The 24,907-nt window shown below is 32.2% G+C and overlaps 1 protein-coding gene across 1 annotated transcript in view; it reads right to left on the bottom strand.

The window, feature by feature from the left end:
- Positions 1-24,907, bottom strand: part of CPNE8 (copine 8) — a 180,518-nt gene that overhangs the window by 25,334 nt on the left and 130,277 nt on the right. The window contains exons 14-16 of the mRNA XM_006918241.3: positions 13,921-13,967; positions 7,302-7,483; positions 566-693 (exon numbers count right to left, since the gene is read on the bottom strand). Of these exons, the coding sequence (XP_006918303.1) occupies positions 566-693; positions 7,302-7,483; positions 13,921-13,967 (357 nt within the window). The remainder of the gene's footprint in view (positions 1-565; positions 694-7,301; positions 7,484-13,920; positions 13,968-24,907) is intronic.

The following is a 24,907-nucleotide window of genomic DNA, read 5'->3' as shown; positions in this document are numbered from 1 at the left end:
ATTTTTACATAATTTTTTCCCATAACATGTACTTGGAATCATAGCAATTATATTCTGATCTCAATACTATGTATTATATGTAGGTAGAGCTCTGGAATTTATAAAATTAGTTATGATATTAATTTCAGAGAGGTGAAAATAATGTGTCATATATATCACTAAAAGGCTTTGGTCATCTTCATGGAATTCAGTTCCTTATTACTTCTTTGCTACTATGGAATGTGATATTAGATATGAATAATTTACACAGTTCAGATCATGACTGATCTTGTTATTGCTCTAGTGGATGTCTTTTCAAAGAAAAAAAATTTCTTTGGTTGAACAAATGCAGGTCCTAACATAACCCAGTGTATGTATCTTCACTTGAGATTCTGATGTAAATTTTTTAGCAAAGTATTAATGATAGCTCCTTGGAGATGCTTTCTACTATATATCGTTTCCCTCACTTTCTTGAAGGTAAATTAGAAGAAAATGACTTTCATTTCCAGGGTCACGATAACAAGAAGGTTATGATTTTACTGTGGTCCAGTACACTAGAATAAATACTTTAAGTACTTCCACTTACCTTGCTACATGATTGATTACAGGAGCAAAGTTGGTTGGCCCGTACAGCTGTACCGATTTCAGACTTCTATAATAAGCCTCCATAACCCCCTCAATGCCCTCACAGTAGGGGTTTTGAGGGTTCCCATTCTGTAGAACATTATAGACAAAAAAAAGTAAAAAATTAATAGTGTCTGTAAAGATGATTTGAAACAGAGAATAACAAACATTAATACTCATAATTTTTAGAAGAACATTTATTTATTTATTCATAATAGCAAAAAATTATGTGGTCAACAGTAGACTATGATATATTATATAGATTGTCTTATGGAGATATAATATGCAGTCATTGAAAAATCTTGAGAAGCGAATATCACAACATTCTGTAATTCATAGTGTCTTAATTTTTACAAGTCTTTGTACATGTAGAGATGAACACATAAAACTCTGAAAAGAAGTAAATAAAATACTGAGTGGTTAACTCTGGTGGTTATATAATTGGTGACCTTACTCTTTAAACTAAACTAAAATAAAATATATTAAAATAAAAAAAATAAACGCTATCCATTAGTTTAAACTTATTGTGAGAGGTGGCCTTTGCTTACTTAGGAGCTGCTATTGGCTGTCTTCTGGACGTTGTTTATGTTTTTGCCTCACTGTGAGGTGTGTTTGAAAGAAGTAAATAAAATACTGAGTGGTTAACTCTGGTGGTTATATAATTGGTGACCTTACTCTTTAAACTAAACTAAAATAAAATATATTAAAATAAAAAAATAAACGCTATCCATTAGTTTAAACTTATAGAAGGCAAAATGTAAAATATCTACCACATGAAAATTTTCAGGTCACACTTGATAAGCCCACTAGAGAAGGGATCAGAGGGGATGTAATTTGGTGTGAGAAATATCAAGGTAAGGTAAAAGGAAATCAAAGAAACATATCTATGGTGCTCAAGGAAAACAGAGCTTGCTGCCAAGGAGTTCTTATTCTGATAGATGGGACCTGGAAGGGCAGCTTTAAACCTGGACACTTGATCTAGCTTTGTCATGGTTTGAACGCTGTTATCATTAGGTTTAATTCTCCTAGTCCATATTCCACAAATAAAGCAGCGAAGTAGTTATCCATTGCTATGTAGCAAATTGCCCCAAAGTTAGTAGCTTAAAACAATACAAATAAATTATCTCACACACTTTTAGGGTGTCACGAATCCAGGAGCAGCTTAGCCAGGTGGTTCTCACTCAGAATTTCTCATGAGTTTGCAGTCAAGATGCAGATCTGGGCATCTCAAAGCTTGTCCAGAGCTGAAAGATCTGCTTCCAAGAAGGTTCACTTATGTGGCTATTGGCAGGAAGCCAACAAAGACTCTCCATAGGGCTGCTTGAGAGTTTTCACAACATAGAAGCTAACTTCCCCAGAATGAACAATCCAAGAGAGCTAGCAAGGAGGAAGTCCCAATTCCTTTGTAAACTAGTCTGATAAATTGCATACTGTGGCTTCTATTTTAATCTATTTGCTGGAAAGGAGTAACTAAGCATAGCTCACACTCAAGGAAAGGGGAATTAGGCTCCACCTCTCAAAGGGGAGGGGACGTAAATAAAATTTGTAGATATATTTTAAAACACGAAGGACAGTAACTACATTTAGATATAGCAATAATTTTAGTATGAATGTTTTTATCTAGACAATAGTATCTGATACTTTATAACTAAAACTTATTGACTTCTATATATCAAGCTTTATTTGAAAATATTTATATACATTATATAGTTTTTAATAACAACTCTAAAGAAGCGGATACAACACTGACATTATCCCCACTTTAGAGATGAAGAAACTAAGGCGCTGAGAGCTTAGATACTTTGCCCAAAAGTTACACAAGTGAGAGAGCCAACATTTGAACCCACACAGTCTAAATCCAGAGTCCAATCTCCTCACCAGCACTATGCCACCATGTTATGAAATCCTAAACATTTTGAAAGACTGAGGATCTTCTGAAACTAAGCCACATGTTACCAATCACTTCAATTTTGCCATTTGTGAAGGAATTTATACCCACTTTTTAAATTTTGCTTTTTTCTTCAACCTTTTTACTGATTAACCTCATATAAAAATTTTAAAACATAAAAATAATAAAAAAACCTCTTTATATTATGAAATTGGTTACATCAGTTGACTGAAATTAAAATGTAAAAGTTTAATATTTAGCACAAAGCTGTTAACGGTTGATTTTGATGTTAATCTGAGCTGACCTATTTAACTTTCCTTTAAGTAAAATTTTACAGTGTTCTTTTCCCTTGATAAGGTATGAAGCTAATTAAAATTAAAACTCATTATTGATTTTGGGCATAAAAAATGTATTATATATATCTGCCTCCAGGGAATAATTACAAACCAGGATAACTCTGAGCTACTTTTTGATGGTCTTTTTAACATTAGACTGGCGTTTATATTTCCAAAAAGCTATATATTTCCTCTATTCCCCTGGAATTGAAATTACAAGGTCACCATTGTTCTCACCATTTCATTTTTCTTAGTGGAAAGATAATCATTGGATGTTTTATTCATCATTATGGAATATTTAAAGCACTGATTTCTGTATTAGTTCTAATTCCATAATAAATTGCTCTAAACTTTCCTCATATGCCTTGGATGATAAGAATACTTAATCACAAAATTATACATTCTTTTAAATATATGCTTTGCATTACATCAGGATTATTTTAAATAATTTACAACTATCAAAATGAGATTTTCTTTGTATTAACAAAGTTGTAATGAGTTATAAAAAGATTTTTAAGGTCTTTTTAAAAACTCATGTCTTAAAATAATTATGCTGGGAATTGGTTTTTGCTTGTTAAAACAAATTAAACTAAATTTATATGTGGATCCAGCACCAAAAATATAGGACTTTTTGAAAAAAGAGCATTCAATTATGTTCTGTATTAATGAAGATGGCAATGGATGCTCTACTTTATATTTCTCTTTTAATTAACAACCTTTCCCATTTATTAAAATAGTGAACGTCCATTTGTGGAACACAGAGAAATATATAGAACAGAATTCAAAATGAGCGATAATCCCACTGCACAGACGTAAGTGGGGAGGGGTGTCCAGCTTTCACCACTTCCCCTCGGTTTACCTCCCTCAGGGATTGTAATTGGGAAGTCAGATTCAGTTCTGGCAAGAAGCCTATAGTTACTTATAGCCTATAATACTTTTCAGCAGGGCTATCTCGCTGACAAAATGCTACTGAAGAGAAACCTCAGGAGCTGTTGCTTTACTCTTTGAAATGTTAACTGTTGCTGCCCAGAGATTACTTATTGTGGGGAAAAGCTAAGAGATTTTTTACTCAATAAACAAACATCTAGTGAGCTGCTGTTTTATGCATATAGTGTTAAAGGCCCTTGGTTGTTATACTATTAGCATCTAGTTGAAAGAAAAGGCATACACATAAATATTAAATTGCATAGATCCTTGTAAATGCCAAATAAGTAAAAATCATGTAAGTACTTTTTAGATATTTAGTAGGAGAAATCACTTGGACAGGTGTAGCATTTCACTACTAATCAATGCAGAAGAACTTTTAAGGGTCATTGGCCACGTGCCCCTTAGAAATTCTTCTTCTAAAGTCTTGCACCACTGTATTTTCAGCTATAACACCATAAAGTCATTAAGAATCATCATGAGAGGAGAGCAGTGACAACCTTCTCACAACCAAAAGTGGTAACTGGTGATACTAGCACATTGTTCCTTTTCTTTCCCATTCCCTTTTCTTTTCTGACTGCATTGATTCTTACACACATTTCACGTGAAAAGCTGGGGTTTACCTGAGATCCTTTTGATTCAGCAAAGCTCAATTTCAGCATTTGAGCTAATCCAAAACTCATCAACTAAGGAGTATTTAATTTTTTCAAAGACCTCCTTTGACATCTGAACTTGTTATGATAAATAGATTAATGGTTGTGAATACATATCACAAATTCTTACACAGAAATCAGAGTTTATTAACATTAGGTGGTACGTTAAGTGCAGATTGACAGGAGACTGAAGTTTTTGTATTTGTTATTTTGGGCACTTACAGAATATATGTTGCAGCTATTTAGGATGAGGTTAATGCAGAGTACTTTAGCAGAAATCAAGTCAAATACTATCTCACTGAAGACCTATTTAAGCTTTGGCTTACTTTTTCAGGAAAACAAAAGGGCTTTGAAAAAAATTAAAGTGATATAATAACTAAGTAATATTACAGTTGAAGTATCATCATATCATCATCAACATCATGATTGTTGTTTTCATTATCCATTTGGGAGACTATTTTTCATAAATTTAAAAGAGTATATGACTATCCTATAAGTATTTGAGTTGGGTTCAAAGAAGAGTTTCAGATGTGGATAAGAGAAAAGGCCTCCATAACAGTAGATATTTGCATATGTTTGGTTATGATGAATGAATGTGGAGGTAGGAAAATAACAGAAAAGGAGAGGATTAAAAGGAGAGAGAAAGGAAAAAAAAATCATACATAAGGGTGAAAAGAAACTTATGGAAAGAAAATTAATAAACCTCATTTAGTTTAACATAATTACTCTTTTCTTAAGCTTAAAATAGCTCGTGACCTTTTTCCTAAGGCACTTAAGACTTAGGATCACATGAGTGATTTTCATGGTCTTATAAACTTCTGGGAGATTTTAATTCTCTAAGACACAACAAAATCCCAATAGATATTCATTTTTATATGACGTTGGGAATGTGGCATGTAGACTATTTCATGAAAGAAAGAATTAAACCCTCAGGCAACCTTTTCTGAAATTATGTGGGTGATGGAATAGAAAAGCAAGGATAAGTACAGAAATAAAAATATGAAAATACTGTTCATAAAACATATATTTAAGAAAAATGAAACATCACTTAAAAGTTTCTGGAAATATATAAACACGTGTATATATATGTGTATATATATGTAGATATATACACAATGGTGTTAATAAAGCACATTTCTGAGCAGCAGTATCACGAGTACTTCTATAAAATATGATTTAGTAGTGGTTAAGAGCATGGATTCTAAAATAAGACTGATCTGGGTTCAAGTCCTGTCCTTTGGAACCCTGGTTAAACTTCTGTGCCTCTGAGCTGAGTTATATAACCCTAGGGTGCACCTTCTTACTGTATTCATTATGAATGGCACTTGCTAGAGTGGCACAATGTGACAGCCATGATATACCTATCACATAGGAATTTTATGAAGATTAAGTAACAAAATAAGTATAAAGTATTTAAATTGATAGTAATTACTTGTAAACGGTAGCACTATTTATTTTTGTTTATTTTGCTTGCAGAAATTAAAAATTCCTATAATGATCATGCATTATTTTTATAACAAGAATAAAAACAATAAACAAAGGCCTACAAAAATACTGGGCATGGGAGCCTTTATCTGCTACACTATGTAGGGTAAGGTAGGGAGGCACATCTCTTAGGAAAATTTGTCTTTCCCAAAATGATAGCTCACCATCCTAAATTGACTTTCCCATTATTTATCAGAGAGTGCATATGAGGTAAGGCTGATGGGCCTCTCAGCATTATCAGTGTGGAGTTTATTTTGAAGGTGGACTGACTGCAGCACATTGCTAATCTGCAATCATAAGATATGGAAGTAGACTTATGTAAATTAAACATTAACTAGAAAAATATTTTTATTCCTGTTATAGCTACTCCATTATATTGAAAACTTAATTAGTTATAGCTATAAGTATTACTTCACTTTTGGAAAGAATTTATTCTAGCCATGCTAGTCCTTTAAAATGTGAAATGCCATTTTAGAAGATGCTATTTAGATTTACAAATCCAATGTACTTTAGGTAGATTAAGAACAGCCATACATTCTTTGATCCTCCTCCCATCGAGAGGTAAAAGTTGCTTCCCCAACCATGAAACTGGGCTGGCTTTAGTGACTTGCTTGACCAAGAGATGGTGGCAGAAGTAGGTAGCATGCTGGGACTTCCAAAGCAGTGGTATAGAATACTGCAACCTCTGCCCCGGCCTTTTATAATACTCACTCTTGGGAAGACTGCTGTCATGTAAGAAATCTGATTACCATGAGACCACCATACTGTGATGAAGCCCATAATAATCGTGTGGATAGGCTGTCTGTAGAAATAGGAGATGTCCAGACAACCCAGTTATTTCATCTCTCCCAGCTCCGGAATCAAATATAAGCAAAGATACTATCTTAGGGGGCATGCTAGCCCCAGAAGACATGACGTGGAGAAGAGCAAGGGAATCCAACTGACAGCTAGAACCAAGCCCAGATATATGAATCCAGTTGAACAATCCCAGCCATCTCTAGCCATGCAAACCATCCCAAGAGAGGCCTCAGACATCACAAAACATAAAGCATTCCCCATTGTATTCTCCTTGAATTTCTGATCCATAAATCATGAACTTAAAGGAATGGTGTTGGTTTACACCTTTAACTTCCAATGAATTTTGCTATGTAGCAATAGATAACCAGAATAGACCCCTATTTATAAATCAGATGCACTTTAAGTAAATTTATTGCTTATCTATTTAACTATTTTTCCCCAATAACACCACACTCTTAAATCAATCCTAAATCAATCATTCAGCAAAATTAGCTGAGTCTGCAGTCACAAAAGCTTGCTACATGATTGACTAAAGCATAAGTCAATGAAACCATATTAAAAAATCCAACATTTTATTATTTTTTTGAATATCAAATCTTTGTAATGTATTCTTACCAAAGCAAACTCATGAGATATCCTTCCATCTGGAGGCAGTTTTGCGCCAAAACCTAGAGCTGGGAACATTTTATCACTGTCATAATCTTGAACGATTTCTCCCACTGCTTTCAGTGCCATGCCATAGGCGTTCAGTTGGTAAGGGTTCATATAGTGGAGAGAAGTGGGCTGCGCAGGGTTACCTGATGAAAGAAAAATATTTTAAACATGAGTGATCAGGCTAAAGATGTATTTTTTTTGACAACATTTTTTCTTGGTATCTGTTTCAGAATGAAATATTTAAAATTATGTTTTTCTGCCTATATCTATAGCGTTTCAAATAGTTTTTAAAATGGATATTAACACAGAAATATTTGTCACATTAGATCAGACATGTAGAAAGTTTCCTAAAGATATGTCAAAGCATATGCAGATTTTTTTCAGAAATTATTCCCATGCCACAGGCTATTCTTTAGTTTCAGTTCTAGAAGAAGTATTAAATCACATTTGTTAATCTTATTTTATTGCAATCTTTATTTTTTTAAATTATATTGTTAGATAGGCAGGCAGGCAGGAGTGACAGGAGTGAAGGCCCAGCTCTGTAACCATAGAAACCCCCACTGAAGACCTTCCTAAAGGACCTCTCAGAAATAAATCCTAGAGCACAAAGGTCATAAAGCTGCTAGCTAAACCAGCCACAAACACGTGCACGGAAAGTACTACTCCAACCTGCCCATAACCTCAGCCTCGTTATACCATCATTATAATATCATGCGTATGCCTTAAAGTTCATGAATGTAATTATAACAGACTGAATTCTAGGTAAGCACATGTGCAGTAGTCAGTGTTATGCAGCAGCCAACCTTCAGTCAAGGTAACCTCACATATGGATCATCTAGGACCTCCCATCACAGCCCAAATATAAACAGACCTTCCCACTTCTATACTGGTACAGCTTTCTTCCCTGAAAACCTGCTCCTCCCTTGGAGCCTACTCTATCGTTCATCTTTTATCTTTTCACCTTCCAAATTAGATAGGGCTGCAGCCTTCCTTAGTGTGGCCCGTCTCCTTCTAAAATGTACTTTCAATAAATCTTACTTTTCCTAAATCTTGTTGACCCATAATTCTTCCTGCATTGGCAGAGAAGAACTGCTGGGGTGATGCCGGATTTCACATCACCCCATCGGCAAAAATATGCCTTTAGCTTAAATCCTTATGCCTATAATCAGAGGATCCAACTGATTTAATGGGCTCGAATAATTATGAGGTCATCCTAAAGTTGTAATGCAAATGTTAACCTAAAATGCAAAAGGCCTTTCAAAGTGTGAGGCAACAAGCATTTATTTGAGACCATGAAGAATAGTTCCTTGGGAATCATTATTTCAGGCAGATGCCGAAGGTTAGGAAACACAGGTAAAGGGTATTTATAAAAAAGGGAAGGGGAACAATTACATAAATAGAATGAAGGTATTTCTATAGGTGCAGATAACAACATAGTGATATTAATCCTAAACTATATTTTTAATTTCGGTCCAATAGTCATCAGTCTAGTAGCTAACTGCTTTCTTATCTTTGCGAACAGTTCTTTGGGACACAATGGTGCCATAGGCCCAGTCCAAGGGTTATTTTGCCCTGTTGTTAACATTCCAGAGATTTGACGCATAAAACATGCAAGACAGTTCCTTTGGTATGGCAGCTCGGGATCCATTTAAACGTGTTTATATTATTGTTTACACAAACAAATTGAATATTTGAGAAATATTCCAATATCACTTAAAAAAAAGAAAACATAGTCATTTTCAAATTCAAGCTAATTAGATATCTAGATCTTAAAATTAATTTCTAACTAGACTTTAAACTAGGATACAGAAGCCCAAAGCTGAGTCTTGCCAATTGCAGAACAACATCAACAAAATGCCTGCAATAAATCCTACCTACTGGGAGGACAAAATGAGATTATGTGTGTGGAAGTGATTAAAAATAATAAAGTCCCACAGAAATGTAAGGTTTAACTACTACTGTTATTATTATCTGGGTCATCCACAAGGTTCTGAATTTTCAATATGCTTATAGCTTATACTATGTAGGATGCTGCATTTGAACAGAGAGCAATTTGAAAGAGAACGTAATATATATGCCACCACTCAAACACACTGAGAATCACATTGAGTTGCCCTAATTACCAGCACAAAGGCAGCCATTTAGTTTCTTAAGTGAAAATAGAAAGGTAAATGGAATTTGTAATAACACATAAAGTTCAATTCTACATTAAAACATTGCCTGAAGAAGAAAAGCCTCAGGGCATGGTTCTTTCCTAATAAGAAAAAATAATAATAAGCACTTGAGATCCAGAGAGAAACAAAATAAAGGAGAGATCTCCCCTTGGTTAATAATACATACAATTGTAAGCAGAACATTTTTGTTCTAAAAATAATTTATTGAGAAAAGGCATTTATATTTCCAAAGGGTTCACAGCATTCAAAGGCTGGTTCCACATAACAAAATTACTAAAAAAGTGTCTTCTGACCAAAATGGCCTTAGTGTTTCCTTCAGCTTAACTAAACTTTGAACAGGTTTCTCTTGATTACAGGCCGCTGAGCTCCCTTTTCGGAAATAATTTAATCGTAAATAATTTCTTGTAATCGTAAATAATTTCTCTGCCCCTTTAAGATGTAAATTTTTTATAACCCAGGAATGTCTTTTTCAGAGACCTGGAAGCCATCCTTTTGAAATGTCATCATCAAGAAAGATAGCACCCCTATCGCCTAGTCTCTGTGGGAGTGTAGGAGTCTAACCTCAATAAGTATTAATTACTAAACACAGATGGCCTAATCACACAGACCAACCTCTGCTATAAAGTCCCCCAGTACTTTTCTACTGGTTCACTGCAGCACTTAAAATTCCTCCCACCTTTTTGTTTGTTTGTTTTGAAGGAGCTGAGCTTAATTTCTCTCTTCTATCACAATAGCTTTGATCTCTATTGCAATAGTCCTGAATAAAGTCTTCCTTGCCTGTTTAATTTGTCCGGTATAATTTTTTTTGACATTTAGCCACTTGGTTAAAAGCCCACGAGAGCCACAGATAAGCAATACCATTACTTGACTAAGTGGTTATTTAACACAACTCTCAAATACAAGAGTTGTTATCCAATGGTTGCAATAAAGCAACTAATTCTATTTCACTAAAAAACAAACAAAAAACAAACAAACAAAAAAACCCTGTAATTTAAAGTTAAAATAAAAATACCATTAATACCTCAGCATATCTAATGATCTTAGTCCATCATGCATAGCAAGGCAGTCAAATGGTAACTCTATAACAACCTGAGGAACAGCTTTGTGTTTTCCAAAGTGGCTGCACCATTTTACAGTCTCACCAGCAGTATAAAAAGGTTCTAATTTCTCCACATCCTTGACATGGTTGTTATGGTTTTTGGATTATAGCCATCCTAGTGGGTGTAAAATAGTATCTCATTATGGTTTTGATTTGCATTTCCTCATCTAAGTATGCCCAGTACCTTTTCATGTGCTTATTGGTCATTTGTATATCTTCTTTAGAGAAATGTACATTCTAGTTTTTAATTGGGTTATTTATCTTTTTATTGATTTATGAGAGTTCTTTAAATATTCTAGGTACAAGTCTCCTATGAGATATAATTTGCTAGTATTTTCTTTCTACTCTAGGTTTGTCTTTTCACTTTGTTAAGTGTCCTGTGAAGCATAAAAGGTTTTAATTTTGACAGAGTTCAATTTAATTTTTCCTTTGTTGCTCAGGTTTTTAGTGTCATATCTAACAATCTATTGCCAAAGCCCAGGTCATAAAAAACGCACCCCTATATTTTCTTCTAATAGTTTTATAATTTTAACCCTTACATTAGGTCTTTGATCTATTTTGCATTAAGTTGTATATGATGTGAGGTAAGGTCGAACTTCATTCTGTTGCATGTGGCTATTCAGCTGTCCCAGTACCATTTGTTAAAAATTATTTTCTTTCCCCATTGAATTGTCTTAGTGCCCTTCTCAAAATCAGTTAACCTTAGACACAAGAGTTTATTTCTAAAATCTCAATTCTGTTTCATTTACCTATATATCTATCTTTATGCCTGCACAAACTGTCTTGATTACTGTTGCTTTATACCAAGTTCCAAAAATTTTGAAGTGTCAATCTTCCTATTATGCTCTTCTTTTTTCAAGTTTGCTTTGCCTCTTCTGAGTCTGTTGAAATGCCATATGAATTTTTGGGTAAGTTATCCATTTCTTCAAAAAAAGGCCTTTCAGGTTTTGATAGAGACTGCACTGCATATGTCAATCGCTTTGGGAAATATTGCCATCTTAACAATGTTGAATTTTCCAATCAATGAACATGGCATGTTTTTCTACTGATTTAGGTCTTTAATCTTTCAATAATTATTTTTAGAATATAAGTTTTGTACTCACACTGTTAAATTTATTCCTAAGTATTGTATTCGTTTTGAGACTATTGTAAATGAAATTATTTTCTTAGTTTCATTTTCAGATCATTCATTGGAAATGTACAGAAACTGAATCAATTTTATATATTGATCTTCTATGCTTCAATCTTGCTGAACTCATGTATTAGTTCTCATAGATTTTGAGTGGATTACTTAGAATTTTCTATATACAAGATTATGTCATCTGCAAATAAAAATAGTTCTACATCTTCCTTTCTAATCTGGGTATCTTTTATTTTTTTTCTTGCCTAATTGCCCTGAATAAAATATCCAGTACAATGTCGAATCAAAGTGGCAAGAATAGACATTCTTGTCCTATTCTTTATCTTAAAGGGAGAAGCATCTAGCTTGTCAACCTTAAGTATAATGTTAACTATGGGTTTTTCATATTTTCCCTTCATCAGTAAGTCAGTTTCTATACCTAGGTTGCTGCTAAGTGTTTTTTATCACAAAAGTATGAAAAGCTTTGTCATATGCTTTTTCTACATCAATTGAGATGATTATGTAGTTTTTACATTTTCTTCTATTGATATAGTTGTGACATTATTTGTTTTTTGAATATTAAGCCAACCTTGCATTCCTGAGATAAATTTTACTTGGTCAGGGTGTATAATTCTCTACATGTTGCTGGATTCAGTTTGCTAGTATTTTGTTAAACTTTTTTATATTCATAAACTTTTATATTGATTTTTAGTTTTTCTTTTCTTGTGATGTTTTTGTCTGGTTTCAACATCAAAGTAATACTGACCTCATAGACTGAGTTGGGCAGTGTTCCCTCCTCTTCTATTTTTTGGAAGAGTTTGTAAAGAATTGGTATTAATTCTTCTTTAAACATTTGGTAGAATTCACCAGTGAAGCCATCTGGACCTAGGTCCAGATAAACTTTGTAGGACGGTTTTCTTTTTTATTATTAATAATTCAATCTCTTGTTATAGATCTATTCAGATTGTCCATTTCTTTTGTAAGTCAGTTTCAGTGGTTTGTGTCTTTCTATTGAGTAGATGCTTACTTTTCTAGTTGTGTTAATATTCATTAGTAAACAAAAACCAGCATTTTGGACTTTATGTGTTATTTCTACATTCTATATTTTACTGAATAAAACACATGAGTAAAAATCAATAACTTGATTTCAATTATTTTAATAATGTTGGAAAATAATCTTAATATACAATCAAATGTGAACTGAATTAGAGTTGGGTCTTCTCATCTCTATTTCTAACTCTAGTACTAGCAAGCCAAGATGTATTTTTCAAGAAAAAAACAGTTTTAGGTCTGAGTTTCCTCATATGCATAAGAGAACAGTTCAAGTAAGTGATCTTTAATGTGCTTTCTTAACTAAAAATTCTATTATTTTGTGAAATGTCAGTGAATGTGAGAGATGTGTGAGGGAAAGTGAATATAATGTGAAAACCATAGCACAATAAGCAATTTGAAAAACACCCTAGGTAAAATGAAAACTAATGGCAACCTCTGACAAAAGTTAAATATGAGATTTATGTTCTTATAATACATAATAACTGACTTCAAATGATTGTCCTATTTGAAATAGTTACTTCAAAATAAAATTAAAAATTTACTATATTTTCTGTCTTAAAATATTTGATATACAAATTATGAATATCTATACATGGAGTATTATGTGACAGTCCTTTCAAATTAATTAAATGTACCTATAAATGTATTAACATGAGTAATTCTTAAAAATACATAATTGAATAAAAATGAAGCAAGTTGCATAAGTTACATGTACTTGAATTACATTTATATAAATTAATACACACAAAAGTACTATAAAAATGAGGATTATAATTAGAGACATTTCAGAATTGTAGTTATATATGGAGAAGAAGAGGAAGAAAAAATTGGGCAAGCACACATATGGGGTTAACTAGATCCAAAATTTTCTTTTATAAAATATGTGAAACAAAAATAACAATATTTCAGTATTTAATAAATTTAAATAAGACTATTAGGCACTTTTATTTCTTGTAGCTTTTTGTATACCTGAACTAACTCATAATATTAAAAAGAAAAAAATTATCTGAATTTTATATGAAACTTCAAAAGTAAGAAAATGTAGGAAAAAAATATCTAAACCTCATGAAAATAAATATTTATTTTTCACTTACTTGCTGATAATTTTTATTAGGGGACAGTCATAATACTCACCATTTGATGCTGTAAAATCAATAGCCACTGTGAAATTGATTTGCGTTCTAGAATATAAGTAAATAAGAATGATTAATAATTAAATAACCTCACAAAAAGGAGTTTGATTTCCATTTGTGTTATCATATGTTCTACCATAACTAATTTTCTTAAATGTTATTACTGGCAACTGTGTTACAGTACACACTGGATAGCACCAGATAGGCAGTTTTACAAGGTAAAAACTTGGCAAAATACCTTTACAATCATACACTGTTTCAGAAATAAAAATAGCTTCAATTTGAGAACACAATAGCTAATAAAGGAGCTCATAATGAGAAGTCAAACTGCAAATAATTATTTGCCAGTCTCCAATGTCACCATTTATTGTTAGTTTCAAAACTATTCTATAGTCAATGTGAAATTATCATGCCCTTAAAAGTGTGGCATTGATAAAATCATTTCTAAAAATATCATTTCTTAAACTAATTTTTTCCAACAATCCTGAAAACAGGATTCTTTTCTGCTTTCTTTAAAAATGAAGTATTTCAGATATTAATCTATCCTTCGATACTCATATCATTCCTCTGTGTGTGTGTGTGTGTGTGTGTGTGTGTGTATCTATAGGTATAAACATTTATATAATAAAATTGGTTCTATATACTTTAAATTTTCAGCACATGGTAGTTACCCGAAATAATCCCCAACATGATTTCACTAGTTTATTTTTTTTTAACTTTTTTTTCCTGACAGAAACCAAACAGGTGGCATTAACATAAAAAAAAAAATAATTCTTTAGGATATACCTCTGATCCTTTCTATATGTAATTCAGCCTCCTTTTCACCAAAGAAGGCATAAAAACACAAATAAGTGACAATGATATGATTGCTAAGCCAAAAAGCAATCACATCTAATTTAAATAATAATTTTAATTTAAAAGCAAATCATATGAAAACATGAATATTTAAAATATTTTTAGTAACAAATTACTTTTGACAAACTGCAGAATTAATTTAGTTCTTCAAGTATGGAACTGTTGTATTCAGGTATCGAAAGAAACACACATTTTTTTCCTGAGGAATGAATCTTATGCTTTACATTTAATAAAAACTAATATAGATTCTCTTTATAGCTATACAGTAATTTTTTTCTCAACATAGAAATTAGGTTTATAGGCTAAGAATATAGGTTAATTTGGTTTATAACCAGTACGAACAAAATTGAGTTAAAAATCTTTAGAAAAGGAATATAGGGAGAATTTGGGAGAACATTTTGAGATAACAAATCCCTTCGAGGAACTGAAAAAAATAGTCACCATCAGTACATTGCTTTGTCATTCTGCTGGTAGGGAGAGAAGGGATTGCAATGCAAGGTAGTATGGTGTATTAGAAAGGGTACAGCTTTCGAGTCTGAAAGAACTAGGTTTGAATTCCAACAACCTAGTTGCTGACATTAGCCAAGTTTCAAAACTCTCAGAGGGCAGGTGTCTGGCACACAATAATAAAAGACTGAAAAAAAAAAAACTACACAAAATCAATCAAACAATCTATCTACCTATCTATCTCTCTAGTTATATGCATACATGTAATAATACATATTATATACATATACATTATATATTATGTATATATGTGTTTTTACATAGCATATATTTATTAACCACATAATTTTTTAAATACAATTATGCTCCTTTAACTGACAAAGAAATCTGTGCTCACAAAATTTAATAACTTTCCACATGAGTAATAAATTCCAGTAATAAATTGAAATTTTACTTTACATCTAACCTCAAAGACCATAAACTCTATACTATTCATAAACTTTATACTATTCTATTTTGACAATTAAATATTTATAAACTGCCTGGCTGTAATAAGAGCACAATAAAAGGTAGTAATTAAGTTGCAAACCTAAAAATTATACTACAAAGATATCCTTAATGATAAAGATGCCAGGACATAACCTCATACTTGAGCAAATTTGTCCTTCTATTAAATGTCATCAAATATAAAATCACAACGTTATCAGCACAAATGCTTCTTTATGTTATTTTATTCAAATGATACCTCCTTAGGAATAAAAAATAACTCTGAGCTTCAAGAACACATGTTTTAGCACATGATAAAAGTCAATTTAGGAGTTGAGTCTTTGGTTCAATCTCCTTTAGACTGTAGGAACAGATATCCTGTTTTGATTCACCAATTTTATAGCAGTGAATGTACAATGTTTTCCACATATTAGAATGCATGTCTGGTGGTTGATTGACTACAAGACTTAATTAGTTCTTTGCCTCAATCTGCATGTCAGGAAGAATTTTACTCCTTTACTGATTTGATTCAGTAATATTCAATTTAGAAGGAAAATATGATGGGTCATTACATAAAACATTTCACAGATGTGATGGTCCCTTATCCTATTATCACATCATTTGATGTTTTTCATTTAAAAAACTACAATTCGACAATTATTTATTGAGCATCTTTCGATTGCCAAGTGCTATGTTAAAGTGATAAAGAGAAAACAGGAGCAAATCAAACACTATCTTTGAACTCATACAGCTTACAAATTCCAGCTTTCTAGTATTTATTAAAAACAATGACAGCAGCACAGCAGTTTATCATTGAATTTATACACAATAGCATAACCTAAAACTCAATTGTTCATTTACTGTTGTTCATTCCCATGATTTCTAAGAGTTTTCATTCATATTATAATATATACTTACTATACCAAGTGTCATACCTTAAGTATTTTGAAAATATTAATTAATAAAAATTTTAATGAAAGTTGCTAGCACACTATGACTCTAGGCTATAAAGCAGATTTCTTGAAAACTCTGATAAATGGTTCATGTTAGAAAAGTAAATCAAATAAAACGCCTTCATCAGTAATCCTGTTACCCATTTCTATTCTTTAATATTGCTTCAAGCCTAATGTTGAAGAAAAACTCAGTCAGGTGTCAAAGTAAAAATTCTGAATTCACACAAAATGACTCCTGACAGAATATTCATAAAACTATCACATCAGTCCTCAAAATATTCTGCTAAGGAATCATTACTTTAACTGTCATTTTACATTTCACTATATTCTATATTTATGTTATATTGTATTCTAGTGTATAAAAAAGGCACATCTGCCAAATTTCATGAGTTAGTAGTAACACCTCATGAGACTTCCCAATGCATATGTCCTCGTATTGCTAGAATATATACTTGGAAACTGTCAGCGTTTTACTCTGCCACCTTTCCAAAAGCTGTGAATAAATCAGATAAATCAGATGTCAAGATAGAAGACTTAACTAGCATAGCAAAGATCCATAGAAAACAAGTATATATATGTGTGTGTGTGTGTACATACACACACACACACATATGCATATCAAAGAAAACTACATGTATGTATGCACTCACACACTTACACACACAGAGTAATATCTCAGATAACTTTTCTGCAGCTGTCATTATGAATTAATTATTGAGAACTAAAACCTGTAATGGGATGAGCAGAAAGATTGCTTTACTTTCTTCTCAATTTCGAATTCTGTTCAGTTGTACAAACTGAATATTATCAATATGAAAAATAAACTTTTCCCATCTTTCTCAAAATTAATCTTGACAAATGCAGATTCAGATCCACACTGTTGGAATCTAGAACCCATAAATGCAGCTAAGATGTCCATATGCTCTTAGTAGTCCTCTCATCCTCGCCATGCTGGTACCAAGACTATGCTTCTGCCTTGATTTACTGATATGCACTCTAGTTCACGCTTTGGTTCTAAACTCTGTCCTGTACCCTGGTTCACTTGTCTCTGGCACTATCATCTAGCCTAATCCTTCATAACCCTATCATACCTTGGGCTAAATCTTGAATCCTTTTCTGTGTTCTTTTCCCTTCTTTCTTAAAAGGAGTTCCACCACCTAAATGACAACACAGAGAGCAGCCTGATCCCCAGTTTTGCTGTATCTTCAAGACTCTTGCTTCCTATGCCCATAAACTACTCAAAGGATTCATTGCCTTTGATGACTAAAATCTGCTAAAATGAGGTCAGGCTTTGAGATATATAAAAGCAAATTCAAATATAAATACTTTCACCTACCTGCAGTGTGATCTTGGAAAAGCTATTTAACCTCTCTACACCTCATTTGTAATAAATTAAAGATAATAAAACCATCCTTGGATTGTTGTGAGAACAAAAAAAAGCATCTGTTTTTTAGTAGACACTCAATAAGGAGTTGTTATGATTATTACCACCATTATTGATGCTAGTTTTGCAGGACTTGGAGCTTAGCATATTTCTTTGAAAAATGGACTGTGCATGCAGTGCTTATTAAATTTCTGGATCTACCAGAGTTTCAGGTATTTCTCAGAACCTGGTCCTCCCATATCAAATTTCCTTTCCTTCATACCAGCTGCTAAGGTCTCAACTTGCCCAACTCCAAAGTGAACCGCAAAAGACCTAACTTTTTAGAGAGGTGTTATCTAGGTACTTTCTCAAACAAAATCCCTCTGCATTAAGTAATTATAAGCTTTTATCCCTGCCTTATTTTCTTTTCTATCCCTCCAGACATTCTGGATTTCTGAGGGATGAGTGAAATGTCAAAAGTAAGAATAAAAAGATACTAGAGACAAGTAATGTAATTCTTCAACTATTTATGCTGATATTCTTGGCCCTTATTAAATCTACTTTTCACAACTTAACAAACTTTTGTGCCTTCTCCAGACTTTGAAGATTGATTTCAGTTTTTTAAAACACAGTAAGAAGTGTTCCAAAGTACAACTTCACGAGGTCTTAGAGTTCAGAAACTCAAGGAAAGTATGCAGGATGGCCAACTTTTTTCAAACCACTAGTTTAGAAAATATAAGTGATATAATCAAAACAAAAAAAAAATCAACCTCAAACCAAAAATATAAGCACTATCCAACAGAACCTCTCTGAAAAAAAATCATTTGAAAAATAACATCAGCTGACAATGAAATCTCAATCTTAAAGGAGATAACTGGACATCTTTAAACTTTTTAAGCATGTACGTTTTACATGTACAGAAATTAGAATCAAACATTAAGCAAAACAATGTTTATGAGTCTTAATACTTATAAAAATTTCTTTTCTACCTTTTAGTTTAGACGAGTTTAGTTTATATATGATAATATGTTCTATGTGAATTTATTTATAGAAGGCAGAATGGCTTTATTTTTATTAGATTTATCCCCATTCAGCACTGAAGGGTTTAGCTCCATTGATTTGATGAAAGCAAAACACTTGGATGCCACAATAAGAAGCACTATAAAAAATCCTAGACATGCCTATTTAGTTTTCAAATAAGAAACTGGATTAGGGAAAAAAAAAAAAAACAAAACTGATAGTGTTGCATGTTCTGGCAACATATGCTCCGTGAGGCAACAGATCCAATATAATGCCACCAATTTTATAAAACTAAGGCAAACATTTAACAGCATCATTGCACTTGCTTCATGTACTTTTAAGGAAAAGAATTCTTATGGTGTTTGTTGATTACAGGACTTATTGATAAATAAGCAGTATCAAGAAGCCCACTTTAGCCTTTAAAATACACAGTATCGAGAAGCCCACTTTAGCCTTTAAAACTAGCTTATAGTAGGTAGGTAGCTCTTTCCCCACCCAAGCTTATTTTTCTTCTTTTAAGAGGGACATAAAGTTTTATCTATAATTTCAGACAATTTTCGGATTCAGGGTCAAGAGTTTGAGTCAAGATTGAATGGAATGGAAGGAATGTCCTGGCATTCTTGCAAAGAGAATTGAATTACAAGAAATGACTTTTACTGACTTTGTAAATTTGAATACATCTTTTTCTTTCCATGTCTCTGAGAACTAGACCAATTACCGCCTATATGATTATGATGATCAAACAACTTCAAATTATTCAGAAAAATGACTGGTAGCATTTACTGAGAGTTAACTATATGCCATGTAATCCATATAGCCTCTCTATGAGATAGGCGTTCTTGTTTTTATTCCTGTTTCATAGAAATGGAAACAGGTTATGCTAACAAGAGGCAGATTTGGATTCAAACTAGGCGATTAATGCTAGAACTCAACTTCTTGGCCACTACTATGCACTGCCTCAATTATCAGCAAACACATCTTTGCATTTGACTTTTCTTTTTTTTTGGTGAGTGAGTGACTTTAAAAAATTTTTTTTTTAATTTTTTATGGCGACATTGGTTAACGAAATCCAATAAATTTCAGCTGTACACTTTAACAGTAAGGCATATATATGTTTACACTGTGTGTTCACCTCTCATAGTTATATTTCTTTCTGTCACCAGATATTTGACCCCCTTAACCCCTTCTACTCCCCCAACCCACCCTCTGGTAACCACTAGTCTATTGACCATGTCTATGAGTCTCTGTTTGTTTGTCCTGTTCATTTGCGCAATCGACTTTTTGCCAAACATTTACCTCTTATTTCGCTTCTTTCTCAGAACTCACCCACTTAGCATCTCCACTATTACCCTCTCACATGCTCCCCTTTCTTTTAAATGTGAAGAAAACAAGCAGTTCATGCTTCTCTTCTTGATCTCGCCTTTCCTCCAAGTCACTACAAACCTAGGTATAGACTTAAGTTGATAATTTCTGGTAGAGGCAACACAAAAGCACTTTTTCTTATCTCAGAAAGCCTGGTCCATGTTTTGTTTGGTAATTGTGGTATGAGGTGTGGAAAGAGGATAGTCACAAGATGATAAACTCAGAGAGACACACAAGGGGGTTTTGTAATCCAGTTCACTGAACTGTCACACTCTTTGTTTAAAAGCTTTATTGGTTTATAAGGTTTCATTACATTAAGAGATTTGGGGGAAAGGTACAAAGTCCAGCTTAAAATAGCTTTTTAAATTAATCTATATTTATCCATTGGCTACTCTGTGATCAGCTCTGGAAAAATATTTAAAGATTGCCAATCTCTTTGAGAAGACAAATCATACAAATGGATAATTAAAATGACACCCAGGGAAACTAGAGACCACTGGATAAAAATAGTAGGGACTTATGTAGCTCATTGGGACCAGATGGATGACAGTTTGGGCTTTCTTCAGAGGAAGAAAATGACAGTCTGCAGACCTGCAAATTTCTAATACTTTCAATTTTCTGATAAAAGCACAGACTAGGGTTTAATGTTGACATGGAATTCTGGAAGCTTAGAGAGACTCAATGTGGACCAGAATTTGTGATCGGTTTTCCTCCTTCATTTACCAGTCAAAGAGATGTGGGAAACTTTATAGATACTTGTTCGTGGTCATGTTTATTACTGGTGAAGTTTCATAAAGACTTAAGACACACAGAGGCAGACAAAACCAAACTGAAATTTATTGATTCTGCCCTTAGTGTGAGGTGTTGGGAATATGGAAATATGTATTCTACAAATCTGTAGAGGTCGATAAATACATTTCTCCAATAATAATAAATTTATAATAATGATGATGCAATCCTATAATAGTATATTAGATTTCAGGACAGTCTATGATTTTAAATAAATCAAACATTGTTCTTATTAATGGTAACTGGGATAGTCAATGCCATAGATTGAATACTGAATAAACATCTTTAGTTGCCAATTATATCAGACTTTTAATATTTAAAATTATTTCTTAATAAGTAAATAGAAATTTAAAAAACACTGGGACAAATGTACAGAGTATGATTAAAAATAATGACCTGAAAGTCAACAATCCAGAATAGGAAATCAGTTTTTGTTATACTACAGTAAAATCTCCTTGGTAGATATTCTTCTATTTAGAAAATAAAACTTCTTACCACTTCAAGCCCTAAAATGTATCTTCTACTCCAGGAAAAGCATGGTACCGATTAAACAAAAAAAGTTCTAAAAATCAGATTTTTATATCACAGATATTTGCATAAAAAGTGGATCTTGGCTGATTAAAAATACATCTGTTTTATCTGCCTCATCTACTCACTGTATACCTGACTCTATAAACTCACAGACTGTAGTTAAACACTGTTTTAGAAATTGAGACAGTGAATGAAAGTAAAAAGCTAACAATACAGGTTCACAATCAAAGTTATATTTTCATGTGAAGATCTACTTCAATAACAATTAAAGTAATGGAAGCCTAGAATATCCAGTACTAAAAATTAGGCCTAGAAAAAAGTTCCTTTGAATGGGAAGATATTAAAGGACTAGGAAAACAGTTTTGTTTACTCTTTAAATGTGTTCATTCTAAACTGTACATAATTTCTACTTGGATTCATGTAAAAACAAATAATATTTTTATAACTTTCTCTTATATTATTTTTTTATGAGGTGAAACAAGAAGAGAGATGAAATTTTAAAGAGTTTAATGACAATTTTAGTCCTACACATTCCACATAGTCACCTATTTTGCCCCCTTTCTTTATTCTCATGCTCCCACAAATACAGTGTAAAGGAAATGGTTTATAAAATTAATGTAGAGAACAAAATGAGTACAGGAAAATGTCAACTAATTTTAATTCAAATGGCCCAGAGTTATCCAGAGTACCAATTTAATTGTTACTCATATTTCATATGATGACTTTTCACCTTTTTTGAAGACCTCTAGCTTTAGTTGTCAATTAAGATTCAGCATAAGCAAAACTCAACAATAGTTTCTCCTAAACTAGAAGGAGTATGATGAGTAGGTCCCTGAACTGATACCACCAAAATTAGCAACAATGATGCTAATCCAAGTTAACCACAAAACAATTCACAAATATCAGTAACAAATGCTGACATCTTGATATTTTAAGTTAAAATTGAATAGTTACTATGATTTATTATAAAAACAAAACTGAATTCAATACTTTGTACTAATAGCTTCTGCAATATCATGTTTATTTCCAAATATTTGGAAATATGGTAGAGCATCTCTTCAAAAAAGCTAACCTTCAAAATTCCACAAATCTTCAAATATGCTAATATAACTTCCAAAATACTACTTTGGATTGCTTGATGAATTGCAATCCAAAGTGTTATTTTATTTTATTTTTCTTCTTCCGTGTAATCGCAAGGCAAAAGGCAAGGCTAGATGGCTAAATTAAGAAGAGTCTCTTTAGATGTGTGTTGAAGAAGAGTAGTATCAAAGATCAAGATGTGACTATTAGGGAAGTTTAAATGAAGTGTTGACAGCACTAAAGGATGTAGCTGCTAGTTAGCTACCTTTCTGTCTTCTGTCCTCAGTTAAAAATATTCAATTTTTTTGGTGGGACTTGGGGAAGAAGAAGCTGAAGAAAAGCAAAAAAATAAAATAAAATGGAATTCTGAACTCTGTGTTTCCAAAGACACAGCTAAACATCAATTTTTATAAAGGACATCACAATTAATAAATAGAGGTTTCACAGATAAAAACTGGTGAGTATTTACGTATTAAATTAGCAAAAATGGAAAATGAGTGGCACGATTCAGTAAAAAATACTGATAAACTTTCATATGCAAATGTCAGAAATGTTAATTATTATTACCCTTTCAGCAACGCAATTTAGAAATATCAAACAAATTGTAAAACATACATACCATTTCATTCAATAACACTACTTCTAGGAAGTGACCCTGTGGACTGTACACATGCTTAATGAAGCGCACAAAAAGGTATGCCCCACAGTTTTACATCACAGCCTTGTTTATAATAGGAAAATAAAGTGCAACTAAAGTGCGTATCACAATCACAGGAAATTTTTAAACTAAATTCTGTGTATCCATTCAATTAAAAACTATTAAAATAAGGTAGATATATAAGTACTGATATGTAAATATATGTACACAATATATTTAATGAATAAAATATACATAGAATATTGTGCAAAGTGTAATCCCCCTGTTATAAAAAAATAATGTGTGTTTGAGAATAAACAAATTTATAATGTTGGTTCCCTTTAGAGAGTATGATAACATAGGATCTAGCTTCATCCTAAGTTATTTTCATTTTACCTAACTTTTCTTTTTATCATTTTACATTTTGTTTATAATGTGAAACACAAATTTGATACTTATGTTTAGAATTTGAGAAACAATATTTCTTTTCTCAAAGCCTGAAAATAGAACACTAATTTTAAAAAAAAGTATTCTGTAGTTTTTGAAAAAAGTATTATAAAGAACACTAAATATTACTGAAGTGTTTAAAGGTTTTCATAATTTTTTTAGTTGCAAGAGACAAAGAATTCTGACTAATTTTGTTCATGAGAGTCAATACCCATTATAGAAACTACACATAATTAATTGTCAATTACAATTAGTTCTAATCTGAAATGAGTACAGCTCATTATATTCTATTTTACTATTATTCAGAAATTTTGTGTAATTGTTTGTTTTTAATATGATTTTCCATAACTGCAGTGCATTTATCCACTTAGAGGTTGAGATTTCTTATTAAGCAAGGACAGAAAGCCCAAAAGGCTTACAATGTCTAACACAAGTGAAAGAAAAGCAACAGAAAAATCTATCAAGAAAAATAATTTACTGAAGTACGGAATAGATGTTTGTAGATACATTTCTACATTGGTTTTCATACTGGTGTTCTGCATTTTAAGTTGCTATAATTTGTTATTTTCACACTAATAGAGATTTTTAAAAAGGAAAGGAATATGCAATTCTACTCTTCATTTCTTATAATTAAGAATCCATTGGGTATTCTATGAAGTAAATATTTCGATCAATCCCCATAACTCAAAGTTAAATAAAGTTTAAATCTTTATAAATACCTAAGAATAAAATTCTTAGATATTCTGCATGCCAAGGCAGCACTTTCCCTTGTTATGTAAATTAAACTGTATTTTTGACTGGCAGCAATTAGTTGGAAAATATCAGTTATAAAAAGACTAAAAATTAACTGTATAATGAGTAATTGAATTATTTTTGAAAAAAGAGAAAATTGTCATTGTGAATGTTATTTATGAGAGAAAGAAGGAAAAGAAATGGATGAGCAGAAGGGGAAAGAAAGCAGTGCAAATCTATTAACATTTTGATTTGTCTATCATCAGTAAATAACATTTTCAGAATC

This window comes from Pteropus alecto, unplaced genomic scaffold (genome assembly GCF_000325575.1).
Source record: "Pteropus alecto unplaced genomic scaffold, ASM32557v1 scaffold778, whole genome shotgun sequence".
NCBI classification, from domain to species: Eukaryota; Metazoa; Chordata; class Mammalia; order Chiroptera; family Pteropodidae; genus Pteropus; species Pteropus alecto.
This window is presented reverse-complemented; position numbering and strand designations above follow the sequence as displayed.